This window comes from Buteo buteo, chromosome 17 (assembly GCF_964188355.1).
Source record: "Buteo buteo chromosome 17, bButBut1.hap1.1, whole genome shotgun sequence".
NCBI lineage: Eukaryota > Metazoa > Chordata > Aves > Accipitriformes > Accipitridae > Buteo > Buteo buteo.
Genome location: NC_134187.1, coordinates 26,232,512 through 26,258,086, shown reverse-complemented (window position 1 = coordinate 26,258,086; position 25,575 = coordinate 26,232,512). Strand labels below are relative to the sequence as shown.

The 25,575-nt window shown below is 44.3% G+C and overlaps 1 protein-coding gene across 1 annotated transcript; it reads left to right on the top strand.

The window, feature by feature from the left end:
- Positions 1–16,297: 16,297 nt before the first annotated feature.
- Positions 16,298–24,833, top strand: GCM1 (glial cells missing transcription factor 1). The gene is made up of 6 exons (XM_075049854.1): positions 16,298–16,399; positions 18,198–18,450; positions 19,396–19,508; positions 20,503–20,631; positions 24,249–24,458; positions 24,546–24,833. Exons 1-6 carry the CDS (start codon positions 16,298–16,300, stop codon positions 24,831–24,833), a joined length of 1,095 nt encoding a protein of 364 aa, XP_074905955.1.
- The last annotated feature ends 742 nt before the right edge of the window (positions 24,834–25,575 follow it).

The following is a 25,575-nucleotide window of genomic DNA, read 5'->3' as shown; positions in this document are numbered from 1 at the left end:
GAGGTCCTTTGACAACATTTCCTTGCTATTTATTTTAGCTGATATTTTTCAGTTATTTTGTTGAAAATATCATGGGGGTTTTCCCTGTGGAAAAAAATGCATGTCTCCATTTCTGTTGAAGTGATCTATGGAGAAACACAACACAAAAATACTCTCTTACAAGCAGTACTAAAACATAAACTGAAAGAGGACGTACTGTGTTAGGTGCCCAGGAGCCTGCTTGATGTTTACCATACCAAAGCAGCCACCTGTAAAACAAGCTTTGTCCCATCAGCTGCTGAAAGATCAATTTGCTTCAGTGCAGCAACTTTCTCTCAAAATAATAATAACAAACATATTTGATGATTGGACCAGAAGTGTGCTTGAGTTGCAGAACTGTAATAACTTTGCTGGCTGTTGAGATGCGAGTTCCTCCTGAGGGAAAGGTTAAACGTTAATCACTCATCGTATAATGTGAAGAAACCAGGTTATAAGGAGACTGAACACATTGTAAAAATAATGTAATCAGCTGGTGGGGAAATGAAGAGGTCTGCAAGATGCAAACTTAGAGGACACTCTGGCTTGACTCTTTTGTCCTTTGAAACTGAAGATCCCAGATCAAATCCTACCTGGGCCTGTAGCAGCATAAGAACTGAACAAGTAAAGGCAGCGTCCCATGTTTCACTTCTAATTGAGTGAGGTTGGATACCCAGCCCACTAATGTTCCCTTTTCCCCTGACTACACTGGGCTTTTAGGCAACTTGAGATATTTTGAAGTGGTTTGTCTGTACTTAAGATGGCTGGTTGTCCTCACTTTTCGAGGATGCCTATTGGCAAAGCATCTGTGTTTCCAGGTCCTCTGTCTACCAGAGAGCATTGACATTCAGGGAGCTGCAGAGTAAAGGGGGGGACACCTCATCGCTCTCCTCAGCTGCCTGGAGGGTGACACAGAGGAGGAAGAGTGGGCTCTTCTTTGAGGGGCACAGCAGAAGATCAAGAGGTACGATGAAAGGACAAAGGCGTAAGTTGCAGCAAGGGAGAGTCATATTAAGTATAAGGAAAAATCCTTCATGGTGAGAGAGGTCGAAGACTGGCACGGGCTTCCCAGAGAGGCTGTGGGATCTCCATCCTTGGAGATGTTCAGCTTTCAACTGGGCGCTGAGCAGCCTGCTGCACCTCTGAAGTTAGCCTTGCTTTGAGGTGGGTGATCTCCAGAGGGCCCCTCTAACCCAAATTATTCTGTGATTGTGGCAGTGCAGACAGCAAGAGGAGACAGACATTTGAGATCTTGTTTACAGGGGGAAGCAACTGCGATAGCTTCACTCCTCCGAAAAAGTGGAGCGAAGTACCTTGGGCTCAGCCCAAGCCAAGGATGCCTGCACAGGAGCTGCTGCAGTGGAAAGCCGGTGACAAGTTTGTGGCATATGAACTTCTTTGCATAGATGAACTCTAAGAGTCATTAAGAGATGGATGTAAATGTCAGCCTAAAGCAAACAGTTTGAAACCTGAACTTTTAAAAAAGAGCTTTGCAATAACAGGACAAATTGCACAACCTTGTCCTCGTCCTCCCCCTCCCCCAGCTGAGCAGCACTGAAACACAAAGGCTGGCACCAAAAGGTTCCTGCTTTTCTTTTCTCTGGAGTTAATGCTCCGTGGGCTGTCCTGCTCCAGGACCACCAACTCTTCTCCAGAACTAGGCCTTCTCTTCCTGAATGTTTCAGCAGAGTACAGTCCAGGAGGGCTAAATCACAATTTTCAAAATAGCTGAAACTTAGCTTGATTTTTACTAGCCTAAGTGGGTGTTCTGTAGTTTTGGGAGTTTCTACCCTGGGTCTTCCCCACTGGGCACAGCATAACTTTCACCTTTTCTCTGGAACTCAGGAAAGATGCTATCAGGAGAATATGATGGTCATAGCTCATGCTTTGCGCCCATCTGTCTTGAGTGGTTTGTTTATGTCAGGCTCCGCCACTCAGACTTCCACATTTCTTGCACAGGCATTGCTAAATTAACTTGGTTTTCATCTGTCTTATTAAACAACAAGTAAACAAATAATTAAAACTCAACTTCCTGGACAAGCAGACCATATTCATTTTGAGATGTTATATGTTCCATATTTTTTAATATCTATTGTTAGAAAAATTCACCCCCGCTTCCTAAGTCCTTTACTCTTCGTCCTGTCTCTGTTCAGCTACCTTAACATTTTACCAAAGTTTCAGGTTCTTAGTCCGTTTGCTCCTTTGATCCTTTTTTCTGCACTCTGCTTCCTACCAGTAAGGAAACACTTCCCCATTCAAAGCCACTTTGCCTCCCAAGGACCACATCAAGCTCATCTATGCTATAATGCATAGAAGAATAAAAGTGACAGTGGCCTGGTTTGTAACCAGTGCTACTGAACTTCCCTATTAGTAACAGTGGGCTGCTTCCTTGTACCTGTCTTCTGCAAGGATTCGGTCAAATAGGGAACTGAGCTTTAAAGAAAAGATGAAATAGAAAACAAAGCTGGAAGAGAAATGCCTTGCACACTTGGGGATAAGGAGACAAACTATTACTGAGCTCTTGCAGGTGATGTTTTTGGAATTTGTTTCACCAAGGGAACAGCCTGTTATCTTCTCTCAAGAGAAATAAGGGCATTTGTCAAGGATACATTGGTTTGCTTCATCCACGCTCTGCTGGATCACAGCGTGGAGATGCCGCCGCCCTCGGTGCCAGAGTTGTGGCTGATGGGACCTCCTATTCCTTCTGTTACTGATTACATGGTGTGCCAAACCATGCGTGTCACCTACTCTCAAACAGGCACGCCTTTCAAGGTCCTGACTGTCAATACTTGCTGCCTCCAAGCTTCAAGCGGTGCGGAAGGCAGCTTTGTTCCTGCCCCGGGACACTTTGTCCTCCTGCTCTGTGAGGGCCCCGCGGGAACATCGCTGACTCCTTCCTCTAATTGCCTACAAGTGGCAAAGCCAAAGACTCCCAAGAGCAGGGAGGCTGAATCATGCTTGGTGGGGTTTTGCCTTTTTTTTTTTTTTTTTTTTTTTATCTCTAGTCTCATTCTGTCCACAGACTGTAAACACCACAAATCTCTATTGGTTTAATGCTGTTAGGAAAGTAAAAGAACATGAAGGACGACAAAGAAAACAACACGGATGGGGCAGCGGGCAGGTTAGGTGCGGTGCATTCTCACCCATGAGCGCAGGGATTAAAGTGACTCAACACCGAGGCACGGGGAGCCTCTCCAACATTTCCAGCTAGCGAGTTCATTTATTGTAGTGAAATGATTCAGTGACCTTAAGAAGCAGCCAGAGGCGCTCTCTGGAGACTGCTAGAGAGGCAGAGTAATCTAATAGATGGGAAACTGCACTGAGTACATCTTTTCTTGGTCTTGTTAATGATCTCAGCACGCACAGCTCATTTCAGCTCTCTGAAAATAGTTGGCAAGTTGTTCTTGAGATTTTAAAATAATTTTATGGTTGGTACTCAGTTGCCACTGAAAAGTATAAAGCATATTTTAGCTGCGTAGTGTTTACTTTCCAATGTAATTTTTGAGATCTTTCATAACATAGGTGTCCATTTCTTATTTATTAAGATCATGACAGAATACTTCCCCCTAAAAAAAATCAACTCTAAGGCAAAACGTTGGGCATTTGGGCACAAACTGCATACAGCCTGGGGCAGAAAGAAGCAATTCAGCCAAGCAGTGGGTTTAGGTGACTGTCAAATTTTGTTACTCCCAGCTTTTACAATTCTGGAACATTTTTTAAATTTCATGTAGCTGCGCTAAATTTGAAGGCACGGAAACGGGAGCTAGTACTACCCAGAACAAGCAGATAATGTCTGCCCCCAGAACAGCCTGAGCACCTTATAAATGCCCCTTTCAAACTTGTACTTGGAAATTGCTGCTTCCAGTTCCCACCTGAGTGAAACAGGAATTTGCGCGTTGCACAGCTCAGGTGACATGGCGATTCCCGAAGTCATGCTGGAGCACCTGCAGCACTGTGGGGCCCTCCGTGCCATCTCTGTGGATACTGCTGATTTCTCAAGATCCTGAAAGTCAGGCCAGGTCTTCTCTTGTCTGTAGGCGATGGCAAAGCTCTGGTTTGCATACTAACAAAGAGCTGGTATCAAGGAAGAAAGGGAAGCAGGAGAACTGAAGCTGGCAGCTGGCTGTGCCACAGCATTTCGGAGGTACTTACTGGGCCTGTTTAGCCAAGGAAGGGTTTGAAGGTGGTTGGAAGTCATTTTACCTTGTGAACTTTCTCCACAGGTTGTCAAAGACAGTGACAGAACATGGACCAGAGCAATGTGTAGTGGCATATTGTGCATCCTGCACCTGCCCAGAGCCCTTTCCCATCATGTCCTCTGTTTTCCCTCCATGCTGCATAACATGGTGGGTACAATCTTAACTGTAGATGTTTATCCCAAATCCAGCCATCGTTTTGATTATTTTCCCCGAGAAGATGTTTGTTCTGAATGACTGATTCAACATTTTTTTCCTTTTGAAGAATTTGGTGAATGTGAGTGACAGCTTTCCCTGAATGAGTAACCACTTAAACTTTGCATTCCAAGTAGTTTAATGTTTCTGCTTTTTTTTTTCAGTTATGTGACTAATAGATTTTGTAGTGGTTGCTGTAGTCATGGCTGAAAAGTCCCTTTGCACAAGTCCTTTATATACAAATACGTGAGTTTTATGGCTTAAAAAAAAAAGCCCTAGTGAGCTCAGCTGTTGCCTGACAGCAGCAGTCTCCACCTTTGGGGTGGTTACTCATTAAAGGCCTGATAACCCAATCCTAATCATCACGTTCCACGTGCCCCTCTGAAAAGCTGCAGGAGTAGGTCTTCATGCCAGCAGACAGTATTGCCCCTTTTCTTGATGTTGCTTTTCTCTTTTTCTGTACAAAAACTTCTAGGGATTCATTTCAGTGATTTGACTGCCTTAAGGGACAATACATATTAGAATCTTGGGTGCTCCAAATATGCACAGTAACAGCAAGATTAGATGTCATCTTTATATGCAAGGTAATTTATAAGAGCATCTCTTGCTTATACCTATTTAAAACTTAGATAATTAAAGGATTTTACATTTTAAATGAGGAGGAGGAGGATCAGCAAAATGAAGTGGGTGAACAGCAGCTAAGAATGGATTCATCACTTGCAAAGCCATAGGACTTAGTGATGGCCAGTCCCTGTGGAAAGGAGAGAGGGCTCCTGTGGTGAGGAGCGGGTAGTGGGAATTTGTGTCTGAGCAGGGTGCAGGCAGCATGCTTTCAAAGAAGGTAGGAAAACTGCTGCCAGTTAGAAGCGCTAGGACACCACTATTTTAGCAGCCCTCCTGAAGATGTAATTCCTCATATGGAGCTTTCCAGATCAATTTGCTGCCTTTGCCAAGGTGAACTGGAGTCATGCACATACTGTGGAAGGAATAGACAAGAACATCCTGACTTTCTCTGTCTTTCTCATTTTGCAAGAACTTCTGCTTAGCAGCCTTGAAGTTATTCAGGAAGGGGTGGTGGTGCTAAAAGCAATTTTCACTGGTGTATCAGCAACAATAAAAAAGGCACTTTTGCCACAAAATTAGACTATCTCCAAAGAAGCAACTAGCTAAAATGCAGCTAGAAGAAAGGTAATTGAGAAACCGGCAGTAAAATTATTTTGGTCTCAGTGCTTTGGAGCGAGCTGTACAGCACTACAGGTACAGTTTCCGTAAGGTTAAGATGTATAAATAACACCACGCAGTCAGCTGGAGTTCCTGCCGTCCGCAGGCTGTGGGTGTCCCTGCGGGCTCCTGCCCAAACGAACACACAGTTCCGTGTCCGCTGCCGCTCCTCATTCACTGTCCCTGTTCCTGGTGGCCCCACAGAGGGAAACTGGTGTCATGGTCTGAGGTTTCAGGACAGTCAATGCTCTGCTTTTCCGTGTCAATGCTGACAGCAAGGTCCCTAGATGTGTGGGGCCAGGACGGTGCTGCACGGTGCCCTTCCTCGCTGCTGTCACAGCTGCAAGTCTGGAGGCTTTAGTTCGGTAACAGCCTGTGCAGAAAAAGCTGTTGGGATTCGTCTTTGTGAAGGACAAATGGACAAGTGAAATGCAGAGAAAACAAAAAGACAGGCTTGTCCTTCTGTGCTGATAGGAGCACAAGGTGTAAGGCAACCCAGTGATACTTACTGAGCTCCCACTGCAGTTCGTGCTGCAGCGTGACAGCGGAGAGGTAGGCAATCACTGGAGTGTGTCATCAGATTATCAGAAAATTGCTGCGCCATGTTATTAGATATGCTGAAGAGTGTACTGTATTTGGTTTCAAACGCAGGGTCCATCTTCTGAAAGGGCAGTGGTTTGTTCGGAGCAGACTCAGAACAACCTGCAATACCATGCCATGCATGTGGACGGGCTTCTATAGCAAGGCTGGTCTGACATCCATTGAACTGAGCAGAAAGGCAGAAAGAAATTCTCCATGTCATGATGTAGAGCAAGACAGAAAAAGTACAGCCAGCAGAGCTAAGTAAGCTTGGCAGAGCAACCTGGTAATCCAGGTGTACAGCTTCCAGTACCTAACCAACTACATTGCTTTATAGAGACATACTCAGCTTTCAGTGAACTTGGGGTTCAGGTTGCGTGAGTGCTTGACAAGGTGTTCAATCATTCTGCAAACATGACTCAATCAAGGCAAAATAGAGGAGGTCAGCCTGAGAGCTAAAGAACAAACCAGGCATGCTGGGCTACTAGTTTTGCTGCCTATTATTCTATAAGGAAAAACACTCTGGAAAAGCTGTAGGTATTGTAGACACTGTATTGTGCACTCTCCAGTTAGCTGGGGGATAGGTGAGTGTGAGTGGAGAAAGAAAACAGGGCAAGGGACGTGACATGGGGAGCAATGCTGCTGTCATCACTTTTGGGAAATTCATCTGTTAGCATGTGAGGACTTCAGCTGCAGTAGAGTCCATTGGATTTTTAGAGAACAAGGCATTATCTTGTGCCACTGGATTATTTTATCCGAGTTACAGGTGTCCTGATATGAATCCATGTTGCCAGTGAAACAAGGTCTGCAAAGTGGTTACCACAGCTAGGACCAGGAAGGGCCAGGAGAAAATAGAGGGAGGGTGCACAGGCCTTTTGTAGAGGAAAGCGAACCTATGGGTGTCCTCCTGCCCATGGGGATATCGCGGGCATCAGACACCAGCTCAGAAGCCTGAGAAACTCAGTTGTACACCCTGCTCCTATGTGAGATACGATAGCAAGGACAGGGAAAACTCATAAGAAGGTAGATCTTTTCAAGTCAGTCTTGAGAAAGAGAGAAGCTTAGAAATTCACTAATGTGATTGATAGATGGACAGCCAATGAGAGAAGAGCATGTCGGTCATAATTTTGACAAAAAAAGAGGCAATAATTACCACCTCATCGTTACAAGCAGTGACTGCCCATGCAGCTGGACATATCTGTCGGGGTTTGGCTTGTTTCCAGTTCCCATAAGGCAGAAGTGCAGCTGGGCTTCACCGAGTTTTGCTGGGGACCTACAGAAAGACATGCTGGGGACTGCTATGAAAGCTGAGGAGAAAATGTTTCAGTAGAGGATAATGGAGCAGCTTTTTGTGGGCTGGCTTAGATGAGGCCAATGGCATGGAGGGAGCTGAGGGATTATCACAAAATGGAGCGGTTTGGACCACTTAAAGAATCACCATCAAAGGTATTGGCAAAAGTTATTTAATAGGAATTTATAAAAGTGCAACTTCACAGAATCCGATGGCAAGGTTCACTCTGTTACTTAATACATGGATGAAACATACAAAGGAAAATTAAGTTAGAATCAAACTAAAATTATTTATACAGAGGCTGAAGACACAAAAGGGTAAGTGAGAAACATACAAAGGAAAATTGAGTTAGAATTGATTTCTCATGATTTGCACAGAGATCGAGAATATAAAAAGGTAAGGGAGACCCTCCCATTGAGTCAAGAGGTTCGGAGAAGACCCCCTTGCTTTCCAAACTCCTGATGGACCTTAGGTGTGGCTGGATCCACTCCTAGTCCCAGACTTGGTCAACTGTTTATCTCTAATGGAAGGGATACAAAAGGGTAAGGAAGACCCTCCCGTTGAGTTACAAGGTTCAGAGAAGCCCCCCTTGCTTTCTAAACTCCTGTCAGAGCTTAGGTGCAGCTGGATTGGTCAACGGTTTATGTCTAAAAGGATTACGAGTATAACAGCAGCCTGAGATTTATACACAGTTGAATAGAATTTACTATAATCACAAGAGTGACTTAGGCAAAGATTTGAAAAGCAATATTTGTAATATACTTGCTATAGGGTATTCAGGTTCATTTACATATGCATGCACACAGACACTAAGAGATATACATATAAGCAAACAGAAGAGGTATACCTGTTAAAAATTCCCCTCGAGCTCAGTGAAAATATTCAAGTCAAATGCTTCAGCATTTTTCTCAATGGGTGAAGGGTTGAGCCTCAAGGAGCGAAAAGTGTCAGCCCAGGTCCTGTCACTGGCTTTCAGTGATGGACCTCTGATTTTTGTGAACTCTGGAGTTCGCAAACTCTGAGAAGTGTCCCACTCAGGGATATACTGGTTGCAGTCTGCTGCGGTCCAGGAGAGCTCAAAGGGCCTCACTTTTAGTACTGCTTTTTATAGATTCGCGAGATGATTGGGTTCAGTCATCAGCAAATTACTAGGATTCCAGTAGCACTGCTACTGTTTCACATGAGTTACAATTCAGATAAGGAAGACTCCAAGGCTGTCAGAGAATGACTTAAGATTCAGATACGGGATGCTCCAAGGCTGTCAGGAGAGGACCGAGAGATGTCCCAAGGTTGTCAGGAAATTACTATTCTTACTCCCATCCCCAGCTTCTGCCAGGCAACAGGAGTCCTTGGTACAGTCAATGCAGCTCCCTGCCTTAGCCATGCAAGAGTTCCTGGTACGGTCAAGGGACGCTTAACTGCCCAACTCATTACACTTATGCTAAGGTCTAGCAAGACTCCCTGAGTTCATGGAGCGACCCAGAGGGGGGGCGGGCGGAATGCAAGACCACAGAGGCTCCAAGGAGTGACAGAAACTATCTCTGGATGCTATACCAGACTGCCAAGCCTATGCTTATAGCTGGGATTCCTCTCTCCTAAGAGCAGCAGAGATAGGACCTGGAATCAAATAGATAATCAAGTGTAATCTGGCACTCCCCAAACTGAAAAAGACCTGCACCTGTGTCACTGTTATAATTTCCATCAATCCCTTGGATACTGAGCCCAGCCCAGTTGGCAGAGTAGCTATGCTTTCTCATGACTAAAGCAAGCTATGCCCTGTTGCAAAGCAAGCGACAGCAATGAAACTCAGTTTCTCCCACAAGGTGCTCCTTTCACTTACCCAGGCTATGGAAAAGCTCCTCTCATTCATGAATGTATAGCAGACCAAATTAGTTAAAGCTTTATAATTCTACCTGAACACTTGAATCTGTGAGGGGATGTAGTCTGTAGAAAGGGGAACATGGTGTGCATATAGGGTCACCTCAGCAGCTGTTTATACCAGAAACAGTGGCTCTGCTGAAGTTAGGGCATGATTAACTGATAGGAATTTATTTTGGAATTACCTACAGCTGAGGATGGATTCAGTAGATATGATACTCCACCTGACCCTGGAGAAAAGCAGACAGTGCTGTCAGACACCAGAAATGAATCAGTTCCTACAACACAAAAATTAGAATGCATATTGCGACAACGGAGAGGGAACAAGGAAAACAATAATCATAGCAACATACCAAATTCCTGTTCTGAAGCAGACGGACATGAAAGACAACTCATTTAGCAATTAGACATTCTTTAAATCACAAAAGGGAAAATTACAGAATTGCAAGGAAGAGAAAAGCACCACGTTCAATAAGCAAGTGTCAATCCATGAGATGAGATTTTGGATGCATGTGATGTTCATGACAGGCAGAACAACAAAATGAAATGTATTTGCACCAGATGCAAACGCAAGATGAGAAATTGAATGTCCACCACAGCATTCCAATATTAATGCTGTTATGATATTACCATGATGGTTTTGTGTCTGTGGAATAACTACCATGAATTTTACCCCAGGAAGTAAATAGGATATCTAGAACATCACATACTTTGCAGAGTGTCTGATATGTTAAGAGGAAAAATTAAAGAGATCAATAAACTGAATAGAAAGCTCAACTTCACTGCCAAAGTATTAGAGCTCACAGCTTTATATAAAAAGCTAGCAAGAAATAAAGTGAAACATCTATTTGCATACATGCAAGCAACTCGAACAGATGATTAAAAAGAGCTCAGGCCCCAAACCTTTCAGTTGGAGCTATGTTCTTCACATGGCAGAGGAAGATATATTCTTAGCATTTGATGCTAAAACACTGCCCTGGGGAAAAAAAAAAGTCTTAATAGATTATTCATACTATTCTGTTCAATAGTAAGTCATACAACAACGAGGCTATCAGCTGAGAACACTGCTTGGGAGCTAATCCACAAGTGGATGAGTATCAGTCTCCTCAAAAAGAAGGACTGAGTAGCCTGGCAGAGATATTTACTATATGTGATACGAGCATGAGGACATGAAGCTCATGTGGCAGAGCCTCTGGCAAAACATGCCCACAACTGCATCTGTCTGCTGGAAACAGCCAGGAAAGTAAATAGGAAATGAAAAATGAAAATATTGCAGCTGGCTGAAGTATCATTCAATTGGCACAGAGGAAAAACCGAGATGATTGCAAGCTGTTGAGTTAGAGCAGTTGAAGAAATTACCATCCCATCAGCAGGATTTTAATAGCCCCCAAGAAAGGTGCTACGATGGTCTGTCTGCGTGTGCACCTCTGTTCTGTGCAATACAGACAGTACACAGGACCTCCCGACGGACTGACACAGCCACCCTGAGAGTCTGTACTGAGCAGTGACCTAACCCCAGGAGGGCAAAAGGAATGTGAACTACATATTTGTAGTCTGACAAAAAAAAAGAATCCAAGACATTCATCAGTGTTTGAGCTCTGAGGTGAATTCCAGGCTAATCTGCCTGGTTTATAATCTATGATGTAGACGTGTCTGTCTTATATGATGTGACCATCAGAGAACCTTGCAGGATATCTCATTTCAGGCAGCACTTCTAGAAAGAGGATGTCTGGACAAGGGTAGGAAATCAAACTTTTAAATTAAAAAAAAAGAAAGTGTTCAATGAATGTGACTGAAGCAGCAAAGCTAGAACTACACTACCCACAACTGACTTCTTATCCAGAGCGGTCCAGAATTCAGAAATATGGTAACTGAACAAAAATATAAGATCATCAGCTGGTTCTAATATCAAGGGCATTAACAAGACCAGTTTCAAGAGAAGTATTGAAGAGGAGCAAAGGACAAAAAAAACAACCAAGGATTTAAAAATATTTCCATCTCAAAATGCATCCATCTTTCTTTCAAAGAGCTGAACCACAGGGGAGAAGCTTTCACTTTTGGACACTGGGCAGTGCAGATAGTGTAAGCATTTCAAGTGACGTTGAATATAAAGGCAGCCAACTTGAGGATATGTCAGGGCCATCTGGGAACAAATGCTTGTCTCCAGAAAATGAACAGCATCCCCAGTGCACTTTTGCACCAGCTGAAACAGTCTTCTCATTACAAATGACATGTCTATTTGTAGTGAGTTTATGCTCTGCGTCTGGGAGTTTAATCATAGAATAGAATCATAGAATCATTTAGGTTGGAAAAGACCTTCAAGATCATCAAGTCCAACCATCAAGCATGCCCACTAAACCATGTCCTGAAGCGCCTTGTCTAATCATATTACTTCATCCTGCCGCCACAGTTGATTAAATAGCAAGGCTGAACTGGAAGATAAAATTGTTATTTTTAAGTCTATAGAATGTATCTGATAAAAAAACTTGTCGGGCCGATCCAGAGAAATATTCCACAAGGAGCACCAGAAGCATGTTGGTGTAACAGAGCTGTCATCCAAACATGTGTGTTCCTTGGTTCTTGCAGTGCAGCGCCATGAAACTCTGCAGTAATAAAAAGGGACCGAAGAAGGACAAGAGGCATGCAAAGGCCAACGCCGGCAGTGGAGGAGAGGCAGGAGAGCTCCCATCAGCAGGGAGAACCTTTCGGTGTCGGGGAAATCAGGCACTTGAAGGCAAGGCACAAGGGCAGCCACGGAAGACGGTGAAACACATACTGCTGGCAGGACGGGTAACTCCGCCGATGCAAAGGGCCACCGACCGCACCTGAGATCAGTTCAGGGTTGTCACTGTTGAAAGGTGACACCAAAGAGAGAAACAGTAAGACTGATGGGAGCACTGACAAAAGCACCTTCTTCGTGTGGGGGTAAAACAAGACAAGAAAGGAGCCTGATGGGGTGACCGCTGTGTGATCACCCCAACCTGATGGGGTGACCACCCCAACCTGATGGGGTGACCGCCTACCCCCACGCATTCCTGCCACCAGCTACCGTCCTTCAGCAGAGCCTGGCAGGCAAAGACAGCGGTGGGCAACCTCTGCAGCGACGGCTGCTTTCCCCAGGCGCCGCTCTGCAGAGTTGCACAGCCCTCTGAGCCTGAAAGCAAGAAGCTTTTTAGGGCTCCAGGGCTTTTTCCAGTCCTTGATCTCTTGTAGTAGATGACTGCTGAAGAACTGACATCTGTCTGCGGTTATCGTCTGCGAGGCTGTCCTTCCAAATCAGAGCTGGCAGATTATATTGAATTAATTTAACCTGTAGGCTCATGTAAATTGGTAATATCCATAATCCTCTTTAAAAATTCATAATACTTTTCCTAAGTGGTCAGCACCAAGTACTTCTAAGGAAAACAGAAGAAACCTTTCTAATCCTCGCTAGTTAAAAATTTCCATAAGTCATAAAATATGAGGCTTAGTATCTCTTTCTAAATGTACTATATTTCAGATGTTACACAGCTGTAAGTATTAAATAGCAGATCTTCAAATATTATTTCTTTCCTATGTTTTTGATCTCTTTTTCAGTCTTGCCTAGTGATCAATCTTCATGACATACTACAGCAATACTAGTAGTAATGCTGTAGCACAAGAGCCTAAAGAAATAAGTGGGGCAAGGTTTGTAGGGAGAGGAAATAGCTTTCATTAGACAAACTGATACTAATTATATAGTGAATGAAAAATGCATTTCTTTGCCTCACTTTTGAATTTGCCAGTTGTTTTCACTCTGTGCCCCTGGGCTCTCGGGCAGTTAAATGAGAAGCACCCCCTGCTTCCTCTACACGCTTCTGTATTTTAGATCATTTTTATAGTGCCTTTGCTTACATGTCTTTTTTCTAGAGTGAACAACCCCAGCTTTTATGGATTTCCTATGCCCTGAGCCTTTTCTCTTTCTGGGAAGGACTGGTCTTTTTGCACAGTACCATAAGTGAAAAATCAATGATGGTCTGTGAATTGGCAATACCACAGTTTATTGTATGGCTCTTCACTACAGTGTTTTTCTATTCCAACAGCCTGGTCGTTTTTTTCTGACACCTTGTGTTTGTGGAACTGCCCATATGGATCCCTCAGTCACTTCCATGAGTTGATTGAGACCAGTTCTGTAAGATAAATAAATACTTCAAATATTACCCTTCTAAACATGAATTCTTTTGTCAGGGTGAAATATAAGTAAATTCTTCTAAAGGATTAATTCAGATACATTTTCGTAATCTGTGCATTTTTTTCTCCCCTTCTGTTTTCTTCACTTCCAGATCATCAACAGATACATTAAACATTGGACCAAAACCAGAACCTTGATACGCCCTGCTGTTTACCTTCTGTATCAATAAGCATTTACAAGGAATAAGAAAACAAAAATAAACCAAAGGGCAAGAGAAGAACTACATTACTTTCAGTGTTTTACGAGCACAATGAATCACACCACATTCCAGTGCCAAACAGAGGTGCTACTTACATCGTTCCTTCTTAATAAAAGAATACCCATTTTTTCTTACATGTATTTTTCCAAATCAAAATAATTCAGTGTTGACATCTAAATTTTCACTTTTTTTTCTAAGAGGAGCAGAACAGTTTGTTCTGGGGAAGGGAAGGGAAGGGAAGGGAAGGGAAGGGAAGGGAAGGGAAGGGAAGGGAAGGGAAGGGAAGGGAAGGGAAGGGAAGGGAAGGGAAGGGAAGGGAAGGGAAGGGAAGGGAAGGGAAGGGAAGGGAAGGGAAGGGAAGGGAAGGGAAGGGAAGGGAAGGGAAGGGAAGGGAAGGGAAGGGGAGGGGAGGGGATGGAAGGGAAGGGAAGGGAAGGGAAGGGAAGGGAAGGGAAGGGAAGGGAAGGGAAGGGAAGGGGAGGGGAAGAGAGGAGAGGAGAGGAGAGGAGAGGAGAGGAGAGAAAAAAGAAAGAAAAAATATTTCAGAACTTACAATTTATAAAGCTGCTACACTTTAGTAATAATTAAAGCTATACAAACAACAATCATAAATTTAATATGCCACATCATCCTGTAATTATCACTCAGAGTTTTTGCTACTATTGCAGCCTTTGCCTGCAAGTAGCTAAATATGTATGATTCTCTGTAACTTCATTTTTTTGTGTGTATTATCATGAAATGGTCTGTGTCTTTCATTAAACTTTAAGGTAATATTTAATTATTGGTTTATCTCTATCAGTGTAACATAAAAGAAGAAATATTCCGTTTTCTGTAAGAAGGAAATTAAAAATCAATTTCTAAGCCATGTCATTTTGAAAAGTAATTTTAAAAGCAATGAGACTCTAATTTTGAATTATATAACAAAACATTTCATGTTTTAGCGCACACAATAGTCAAAGGTCATGTGTTTAGTAAATTCCACTTAGTTTTCCAATGCAGCTCATATTTCGTTTGTCCTGCCTTTACTACCTCCACCTTCATGGTAGTGCAATATGAATATATATGAAGACTTGATGTTTCTTACAGCTGCTTGTATTTCTGAGCAGTGACGTTCCCTTCTTCTCTGGTCTAGTATCTTATTTGAACCTGTGATGGGTGAGTTGCCCTCCAAGAACCAGCCTCTGTTCAAATTCCTGAGCACACTGGTGCTGACTACCAGGCATCCTTCTGTGGGGTCTTTTTCCACGGGGGATGCTCCGCCGTAGCCTTCTTTCTCCTTCCCCCCCCAAGCCTGAGCCACAGAGTGGGGCAGTGGGGCTCTGACTACACTGCCAGAGAACCATACAGCCAAACATCTCACGTGCTCTGCAAATATCCACAAACTCTTGCTTTAGAGATGATAATATAAAACAAGAAATTAAGATCACAGGTATTTTATAAATGGGTAAACTAAGGACATGAAGGCTAAGTCACTTTCCAAGGGCTGTGCATATGCAGGGCCAAAAATAACAATAAAATCAATTATGCTTAATGAAGTCTATGAAATAGAATCTCATCAAGTAGATTTTACTTCTCCCACTACTCAGTAGTCTTATACAAATCCTTAATTGGCATAAATTACAGTGACTTTCCTGAAACCATTGAAGCTTTTCCACTTCCCAGAAAGAGAAAACTGGCCTGTCCATGTTCTGAATTGCCTTTTCTCTCCTTGCCAGAGGAAACAAACCCCAAAACTTTTTCATGCCTGGGATCCCTGAGGATATGGTATTAAGCTTGGCTGGTACTGAAATTTGGAGTAGGGCAACCACCTGCTTTACAAGATTTCAGGCAAAACCTGTTGGTTTTAACAAACATACCTTGGTGGTTTTTTTTTATTTCAGTCTGCTGTTGAGATAGGAAAATGCAAGTAGCCCAACATCTTTTTCTACACTTCCCTCATGCAATTGGTAAGCTCTCAGAGATGCCAACGATATTTGAAATGTTTGAGCGCCATTTCATCTGAAATGATGTAGCAGTCCCCTCTTGTTGCTCGCCTTCGTCATGTGCAGCATGTGAAATATCTACTGGGTAAGCAGCGATTCAAAGACCCCTTAGCAGCCGCTGAGCTGCTCATTCAGTTTGGCTCTGGAAATATTGAGCCAGAGTCAGATCAGATGTTCAAAGAGCCTGTGAGCAGGGTTACGTGACTATAAACTTGGTATGAGAGGAGACCGAGCAAAACAAAACAGATGACAAAGGCACGATTTGCTTGCTGTTAACGATGCCTCTCTAACATCACAGGCTATCTTTAAGCTATATTTTCCACTGCATTGCTGGCTTGCAAAACTTTTAATGGAACAAGTTTTTCTGGCAGAAGAACACTGATTTTTATCTTTAATGAGCAGCCTCTCTATCATTTAGCTTCAGGAAAGAGCTTCCTGGTTGTAAACTGCTTGAGAGTACTGACAGTCAGTCAACTTCAAAAGCAGCCAGGAGAAACTTCTTTCTCGCTAACTTTGGGAGGGAATTAAAAAATGCTGAAAGGCACAGATGATGTTGTGATGGAGCAGGAGGACTCTGCTTCCCGACATGGAGAAATGACAAGTTGGGATATCAATGACATCAAACTTCCCCAGGTATGTGTCTATGTCTTAGAAATTTATCCAGTTCTGACCAGTTGTCACCATTTCACCGCTGATCTCACACTTTCTCAGTCATCTATGCCTCATTGCCTTTATTCTCTTTGCACCTCGAGGTATGGGACAGTGTTTTACTGAAAAGCTAGAACATATTAAACAAATTCTGAAGTTTCTATGTATTTTTCCTTAATCGTATTATTGAAAGACCTGCTGATACATGAAAAATAGCAATGCCGCAGATGCGTTGCCTTTGTAGTCTACTGGTGGATGAGGTGCAAAGAAAGAGAGAAAAAAAAATATCTCCTGCTGTGGGTGCTCAATTAGAGATGTCCAGGACCTGCTTTTTGTCCCAGGTAGTGTTTTATGAGGAGTGAGCACAGCACCCATGACTGCCTTGCAACTCTGGCTGCTCAGCCTAGCTGCAGATCGGGCTCCAGGCAGGTGGGCTGCCTTTCCACACAGAGGCAACACTCCTTTCAGGAGCAGCTAGGAAAAGCTTGCTTCGCGTTTGGGGAGATTTGCTGAAAAGCAGAATAATGATCTTTCCTTCCCTTGGTCCTTTTCTAGTCCTCTTACCTAAAAATTTCAACCATGCTCTCCACTGAAAGCCCACAGCACCCCGCACGCCAATGTCATCTCCCTGTCCCTCACCTCAGCATATTTGTGCCAGGTTCCTCCTGCTGCAGTCCTTCAGCATCCAGCTCTGCCTTTCACCTCCCAACCCTGTCTTCTTACCAGATCCCAGGCTCTTCCCTACTATCCCACTGCTCTTCACCCAAACCCTCCATGTCCCAGGCCGCCTCCTTCCCTGCCCTCCGCCCCAAGGTCACCTTCACCTGCATTTCAGCCCGGAGGCTTCCTCCACACCCTTCCCTACACTATCCGACGGCTCTGGGGGAGCGCAGGACTCTTCCTCATCTCAGCTGATGTTCTTGCTGCTGTAATAGCTCTCAGTGTCTGGTATCAGCAATTTCAAGGCAATTCCTACTAAGTTTTTGTACCCCTACAAGACATTTTCCCTCAAAACCATCAGCGGATATGTTAGATGCTTTACACTTACTGCAATTTACCTGCTGAGGTGATGGGTGTTTGGTCCTTTCTTTGGTTTTTTTTTTCATTGAGTTTTATTTTTATTGTTCCTTACAGTGTTGGCCTGGTTGTTTTTTTTTGCTTAGTCAGTAGCAGTGAAAAAAACCCTGATGAGGATGTCAGGTTTCTTTGTTTTGGACTTCAGAAAAATCACTGTGGAAGTCTTTCACGGTGTTTAGACCAAAGCAAACTAAAGCCCAGAACTAAAGATCTACAAACATGGGCATAGTCTCAGTGTGATGCAGTATTTGCCCTTTTTCCAGTAAGTTGAGCCAAATCAAGCTAAATGATTCAGTGTAACGCTGCTGTGAATAGCCTGAAAGGCAAAGCAGGATCTCTGCCATGAAAGCTAACAGAAGTTAGTCAGGCGGTGACTGCTGCCTGCAAGGAAAATATCTGCTATTTTATGTCAGGCGCCCTATCTTCTTCTCCTGGGAGGTCCTGCACTAGAGCTGGACCCATGAGTGAGTGAGAGGAACCTCCTGGCCAGGCTTTCCTGATGTTTTGGGGCTTGTGGGGATCCACGGGGAGCTGTGGGTTTTCTGCCTTCTCTCCACTGCTCCCTCCTGCCAACCAGCATCACCGGCCAGGGTGCTGGAGTCACCCGGGCTAGAGAACACCCAGCAGAGGACCAGGTCTTCCGGGCTCTTGCACAAGCTTTTCTCTTCCCCAGCCTAAAACATGGCTTGCTTTGGTCTCTCCACAGGACGTAAGACAGATAGACTGGTTTCAAGAATGGCCAGATTCCTATGTAAAACGTATCTACAGCTCAGAGGATAAAAATGCTCAGAGGCACCACAGCAGCTGGGCCATGAGAAACACCAACAACCACAACTCTCGCATCTTAAAAAAGTCCTGCCTCGGGGTGGTGGTCTGCGGCAACGACTGCTTGACTTTGGATGGGAAGAAGATCTACCTAAGACCAGCCATATGTGATAAAGCTAGGCAGAAACAACAGCGTGAGTATGAACATGGCTGTTTATTAAATGGCACTTCAGAAGTGAACACAACATGAAAGAAATCAAAGTAGAGGATACCCTTTGGATTATCCAACCTTCCTGCTGCCATTCCTTGTATTCAAATGCAAGTTGATTTTGCAACAATGCGTTTTACATTTCTTACTGTTTGGGGAGGAGTTGTTTGTTTTCTTTTTTTTTTTTTCTTTTTTAATTCCTGTTTCTGATGGTTAGAGATTGATTCCCAGCCTTCTCAGGCCCATGAGTGAGGCTACTGAGAAAGCTGTTCAGTGCAGACAGCTTCCTGCTGTGCTGTGCCTGCTGACCTGAGAGTTGGCTTCATTATTACACAGGCCCAAGAGTAACTTGGGAGGCAAGCCTTGCAGGAAAGAAGCTGCTCATAAACTATGATGACTGGAAAATAGGCCTCTTAGTCATGTCACCGGAGCAAGACAATGCAAATAGAGAATGCACGCACATTTTTAACGAGATCATTCCAAACAACTGTTCATTGCTCAGGAGAGCTAGCACATGCTGATTTCTGGATCTGATGAACATTTTGGCTAAAGAAAGGTATTACTCAAGCACTCAGTGAGGACAGAATGATGTCCTCCAGAAAAATTGGACAAGAACCTGTATGATATTCCAGACACCGCCAAGTTAAAAACAACTAAAACTGATGATGATAATAAATGATAAAATAATAAAGCTATAATAGAAACAATTTTTGCCAGTTATATTTAATAATTTAATAGTGAATGGGACAGAATAAAGGCAATTATAGTTTGATTTTTGCTTACATTTGAAAGTTTTTTGCATAGTTTTTCTCAGTGTAGTTTCTGGGCCCCAAACAAGAAGTGGCAATCCACCACCAGTGAACTGTTGTATCACGTGGGATTCATCTGATTAGTGTTGTACAGGAAATATTTCTCACCATCTTTGCTCCAGGGAAATGCTGTCCAAACTGCAGTGGACCCCTGCGGCTCCTTTCCTGCCGAGGCCATGGTGGTTACCCAGTTACCAACTTCTGGAGGCACGAAGGCCAATTCATATTTTTTCAGGTTGGTATAAAATTACCTTACATTATGCAAGGTAATTTTAAAGACTGTTTTTTAAGATTGTTTAAGGACACTTTTTGTTCCAATAAATAATGATCATTGAATATGAAAAGGTCAAATGACTGTAAGGAGAAAAACTTTCACAATGAGTGGGCAAGGCCCTACGCAACCTGCTCTAACTCTGAAGTTAGTCTTGCCTGAGCAGGAGGTTGAGCTAGACATCCAGAGGTCCCTTCCAACCTAAATTAGCCTACGTTACTATGATTTTACAACATATTATATTTTTGATTTAGGATCCCATGAAAACCTGTTGATTTTGAAGCTGTTTGCCTCAGATACATAGGAACCAATGAATCTTCAAAAAGTCAGAAATGTTATCTCAGCCTCTTCTCCAAGGCACCACACGTAAGCATGAGGCTATCTTAGAGCAGAAAATGGTTGCACCCAAGGAACTGTCTATGGAAAATGCCAGCTGTGCATTATATGTAACTTATATCTGGAAAATAGTGTGTGCAAGTGTTTAAATAATGGGCAGTAGTTCTGGAAGCTGTAGACCTAGTTTAGTACCATAACCACTGGCCCGTCTCCTATTTTCCAGTCTTTCACTTATATGCAGGTTAAAATTAATTGTCTGTGGAAGTTAATGGAAATTAATGTTCTGATACACGTCTAAAGTGTGAGAAGAATGGAAATGACTGCAGGGACACTGTAGCCAGGCTGCAGAAGACCTTGTTGCTTCAACTGGGACTCTAGTGTAGGGAGGCTCTTCTGCACATAAATGTGGTGCACTGGTTTCATGATATCAGAGTATTTCTACCCCGTCACACTTCATCTGAGATGTGTTTGTTACTTGAGCTCACATTAAATAAGCCTTATTAAATACAAAGCATTAAATCAGGCCATATGTGTGGTTTTGGCCTGTGCTACAAATTCTGGTCCCTTAAGATTAATAACAAGGTTGTTTCTAACTTTAACACATCATAATTCCTTTCTAAAGTCCAAAGGAGCTCATGACCATCCACGTCCAGAAACAAAGGTAGAAGCAGAAGCAAGAAGATCAATCCAAAAAGCACAGATGGCTTTTTCTCCATCTTCTCCAAGATTAAAAAGAATCCGGGAGATTGAGGTAACTCTTATCATCAATCAATGAAATGGTGGGCTCAGTGATCCATGGTTCAAGGCACAGTGGAAGCTATCTGGGCTTTGGGTCTGGGTGGGAGCAGGCTTTACATCTCCACATTCTGCCTCCCCGTGATCAGGCCAAGAAGGAGCAGGGCTGTCCTGAGCATCCTGCTCTGCTCAGCACTGTCATCCACTGCCAGCACCCCCCATCTGGAGCCTCTCGGGGCCTGGTGGCAGCAGGGGATTACATCTATACGGGTAAACAAAGCAGGGCTGGAGGGCAGGCTCAGTTATGTCACTATTCACATGGTCCCTGCCATGGTTTTGGCCAGTGCTAGCTCGTGCTCACAGACAAAATACCCTGGCACGGGTCAGGGGGACAGCATGTGCCAGGGACCATTCCCTAGCAGGATTTTGGGCAAGGTTGCATCACATTTGGGTCCCTTCACTGTACACAGCTGCCTTTGAACCTACCTGTGCCCCTATGTGCCACCATGGTACAAGCCATAGGCAATAAGAATCTTAAGCTGATGCTGCCCAAATTAGCCCTTGGTGGGCTGCAACACAGCCCTTGCATCATTTCACTTCAGGTCCAGAGGTCGTCCAAGGCCAGGATGCAGTGCGGACACCGCCAGGCCATGCCTTTTGGTCCCTGTTACCAACGACGGTCTTTAGCCTCATTTTATTTAGCAGCATGGACATAGCTTTAGAGCCCCAGTACTCTCCTTTTTTAAATGCAGGAAGTGTCTTAGAAAAAATTCCTGCAAGTTCTTTGTTAGTGCTTCTCCAGAAATTAAATTATTTACAAAGAAATCTGGGAATAATTAGATATTTAGTCTAATCAGTATTGACATTGAAAGAGAATATTAGAAGGTTTAAATTGGATTTAACTTATAGTATTGATTGCACCACCCCATGAGAAAATTTTGACAAATGAATGCTTGAAAACTGGGAAATACTTTTGGCAATAACTGAACTCAGGAGGAAGATTTGTGTATGTGTGTACACATACACACACACACTGTATACTATTTTTCTACAGAATACAATATATAACATCACCTCTATGATATGTCTATTATATACTGTGTATGGTATCTTGACAAAACAAACTTGTCATTAACAAGGCAAATCCAGAAATCCTTACTCCTTTTTCCTCCAGTCCCCCAACCTTTACTTAAGAAAACCCAGTTACTTCAGTAGCAGGCCTGGATTGCTTTATTCACAGACTTAATGCCCACCAGGGACAGAGATGCTCTCCTGCAGGGCAGCTGCCCCTGAGCAGGATTTGGCCACCTGCAGACCCTCAAGGGCTGTGCGGGCACCTTCACATGCAGGAGGCGCTGCCTCGCCTTTGGAAAGACAAGGGCAGGTCATGTTTTCTCCACATTGACGTGTGTCTGGAGGTCCTCCCCTGACATGGAGAAGGTGCCACAGAAAAGCAAAGGCACCCTCCACCTCTGCTTGTCCCTCCTGGGTTTTGCCAGGGTTGATAAGGGGAAGGTGCCTCACCTCTGCCTGGCGTGCCCTGCTTGCTCTGTGGATCTCCAGGAGGGCTTTGAAGGTAGAAGAGTGCTTTGAAGGACTTACAGAAGCACTGGCATTAACACATCAGCTGTGCTGGGTGTGCAGACACTTGTGAAAACATTTAGAGAGATCCCATGGACTGCCACGTGCCTGATGGAGGGAACCAGGCAGAGCAGTGAGGCTGTCTCCAGTGGCCTTCCTTGCAAAGGCTGTGTTATACACGACTGTACACCACCGGTCTTCTCATGCAGTTTGTCTTTTGAAGTGCTAGAGGTGGTGCATCCTCCCCAGCCTGGTGTTGGGGATAGTAATCAGTGCCCCTTCAGCTACAGACAAGAGGGATAATTGGGCTGGCTGGCGACAGACTTCTTAAATGGATGATGTGGGGAAGCAGAGGGATCCAGGAGGCCAAGAAGTAGATGAAAAGAGTGAACAGAGGAAGTTAAACCCATTTCAGTGGAATATGAATTTAGGAGCTGCAGCTATTTGTACTGGAAATACTCAGGAGGATACTAAAAACCAGAGATCAGGAGTGGCTCTCATGGAGACACACTGACTTGGGATGGGACAGTCAGAGAGTACAGGACGAACTGGTGGTGGCCTCTTGACACAAGTGCCTGGGAACATGAGCATAAGAAAAAGCAGCTGAGCCACTGTGTAAATCTCTAACAAATACTGAAACAACGATTTTCATATCACTGGTTTAATTCTGTCCCCATGAGCGCTAAAATAGTCCTCACCTAGGAAATGTTACTGAGCCACGTGGCTTTTTTTCTTTTATACCTGAGCCTACTGGTCTTACTGAGGTCAAGTTCCCTCTAGACGTGTCTTCGTCTTTCCCTTCCTACAACATCTTCCTGGTGTTTTCACTTTGAATTGTGTGGGAATAGGAACAGACCAAAAATGTCATAAATAGCTAATTGTAGATCCAGCTCTTCAGCTGGTCTGACTCTGTGCTGTCGCAGTGATACCATTTACCCTCAGCAGGCTTTCCAGTTTATGGCTCTCCAGCAGGTTTTTCTTGGGAATAACCCATCATATTCGAGTTCCACCAAGACTGGCTGTGATACAACTAACTCAGGAGTCTGATCTGACATGCAGAACCTGTGTCACTGAATCTGCAAAAAGTCTTCTGAAAAGATTCAATTTAATATGCTTACAAGAGACCAGGGAGGAGAACTTTAGAAAAATGTATGAGCCCAAAATAGAACAAGGGATAGATAGGATGTTTTCTCTACGGTGTCAGCGGGTCTTTAGCTGAAGGTGGGCTGGGTTCTGCATCAGGTTGTTGGAATTTCTTCTCACAGTGAGTGGAAAACAGCTGAAAGGAGCTTTGCTGCTCTGGCAGTCGGCAAAATCACTATAATTAAATGGATGCAAAAGCAGAATTTCAAAGAAGACAGACCTGTAAGTACTCATCAGAAATGATAGCACAAAATTAGTATCCTGAAAGGAATTCTGAAAGTTTGCAAAATTATAATCCAATAATTAGGGCAATTGAAGAAGTTGTGAAATATCCAGAACAAAAGACCCAGAAGAATAATTTTTGTGTGCAACTCCCTCCCTGAATTAAATTTCTGTTTGTGGGGTAAAAAAAATTGCAAAGATAGGAAAATCTATGAGTCAGAAATAGAAGCAGAGTCTTGAAAAGCTGAAGCACAATATTATTGTAGTGACCAGATCACTTCAAACCAATCAGTTTAAAAAAATCATACTTAGCTTTTCCAAATGCCACAGAAAAAAAAAATAAATGGTGTGTTAAATGTATTAGCATAATTTCATTTTCAGGTGCTTCTTCAGTATATGCTGGCAGTGGACCTCAAGGGCTGTGAATGTGAGGTCTAACAATTCATTCGGTGCAAGACTGGCTTTGGGCAAAATCTGGCGAAACAAACCCAGACCCATGATCTGGGAGCCCTGTTTGGTTTGCCCCTAAAACCCGCTGGCGCTACCCTGCAAGGAGGCTCTGCTACAGCATCTGCTTCTTTACCTGTATTGATCGAATGCCTTGGTGAGGGTCTCACACGGGACAGCTTTTATTTCGTGCTGCTGGACTACACCTTGTTTTACTAAACCACCCCTTGCTTTCCCAAGTCTCTGACAGGTGCAATGCCGATGCGGGAGGCTTTGCCTTCGCTTCTTTCTGAGCCGGATGCTTCCATGCCGCCTGCTCATTTCGGGAGACATTTAAGCAAAAACTCCCAGGAGCTGACACCGGGCAGCCACTCCCGGCAGCCGCCGTACCCAAGAGCATGTGGGGAGGACGGGGGCTGCGGAGAGGAGCCCACCTGGAGCAGGATCCCGGCCCTCGGGAGGACCCCCGGCCCCAGGAGGCCTCACAGTGGCCCTGCTGTCCCCGCGGCCCACCCGCCTTGCGCAGCCCCTTCCCAGCACGTCCTGCCCGTGACAGAGGGCGGCCATAACGACTTCAGGCCTAACACTGGCCCTTCGGGGGATGACTCCTGTGAGGAGAAGCCCCCGCCGGCCTACGGCGGCCGCTGCCTCCCTCCGCCGCCCTACCCAGCACCTCAGGGCGGGCCCTGCCCCACAGCGAGCGGGGCACACCACCTCCGCCAGCTTTTGGCTCCTCCGAGGAGAAGCGAAGGAGACGGAGGGCGCCATATGGGTCTCGGCTGCTGCAGTGACGACATGGTTTTTAACCTGTACCCCTTACGGTGACCGGGTTCAAATGTTCTCTCTCCCCCCTCCTCTGGCAATGGGCTGAATGCTCCGTGTCTGTTGCAATGCAGATGTGGAAGTGCTACCACACCAATTCCTCCTTAGCTCCTCTTGCAGGCCTCAGGAGGGGCTTTCATACCTAAAGACTTGTCTCTGTTCTTTTTTTTTTTAACTGTTATATTTTCCCTCACTATTTCATTGATCTAATAAAAGGTATCAGCTCTCCTTACAGACTACCTCGCTGCCATACTGGTTTGGTGGCATTTCAATCCCTCTTGAAACACAGTTTGTTCAAGCCCGTGGGACTTGTGGAAGGTGCAGATGGATGACCTCAAGGACCACAACTCTCCTGTGCGACCCTTTGCACTCTTCCAACTTCTGGCAAGAATCTGGGATCTAAGTCCCTCCACTGCACCAGCCCTATGAACACATTGTATAGAATCATCACAGAACAGTTTGGGTTGGAGAGGACTTTAAAAAATCATCTAGTCCAACCCCCCCTGCCATGGGCAGGGACATCCTTCACTAGATCGGGTTGCTCAAAGACCCAGCCAACCTGACCTTGAACATTTCCAGGGATGGAGCATCCACAACTTCTCTGGGCAACCTATTCCAGCACCCCTCTACCCTTGTAAAAAAATTTCCTCCATAAGTCCGATCTAAACCTACCCTCTTTCAGTTTAAAACCATTGCACCATTGTCACTACAGGCCTTGGTTAAAAGTCTTTCTCTGACTTTCTTA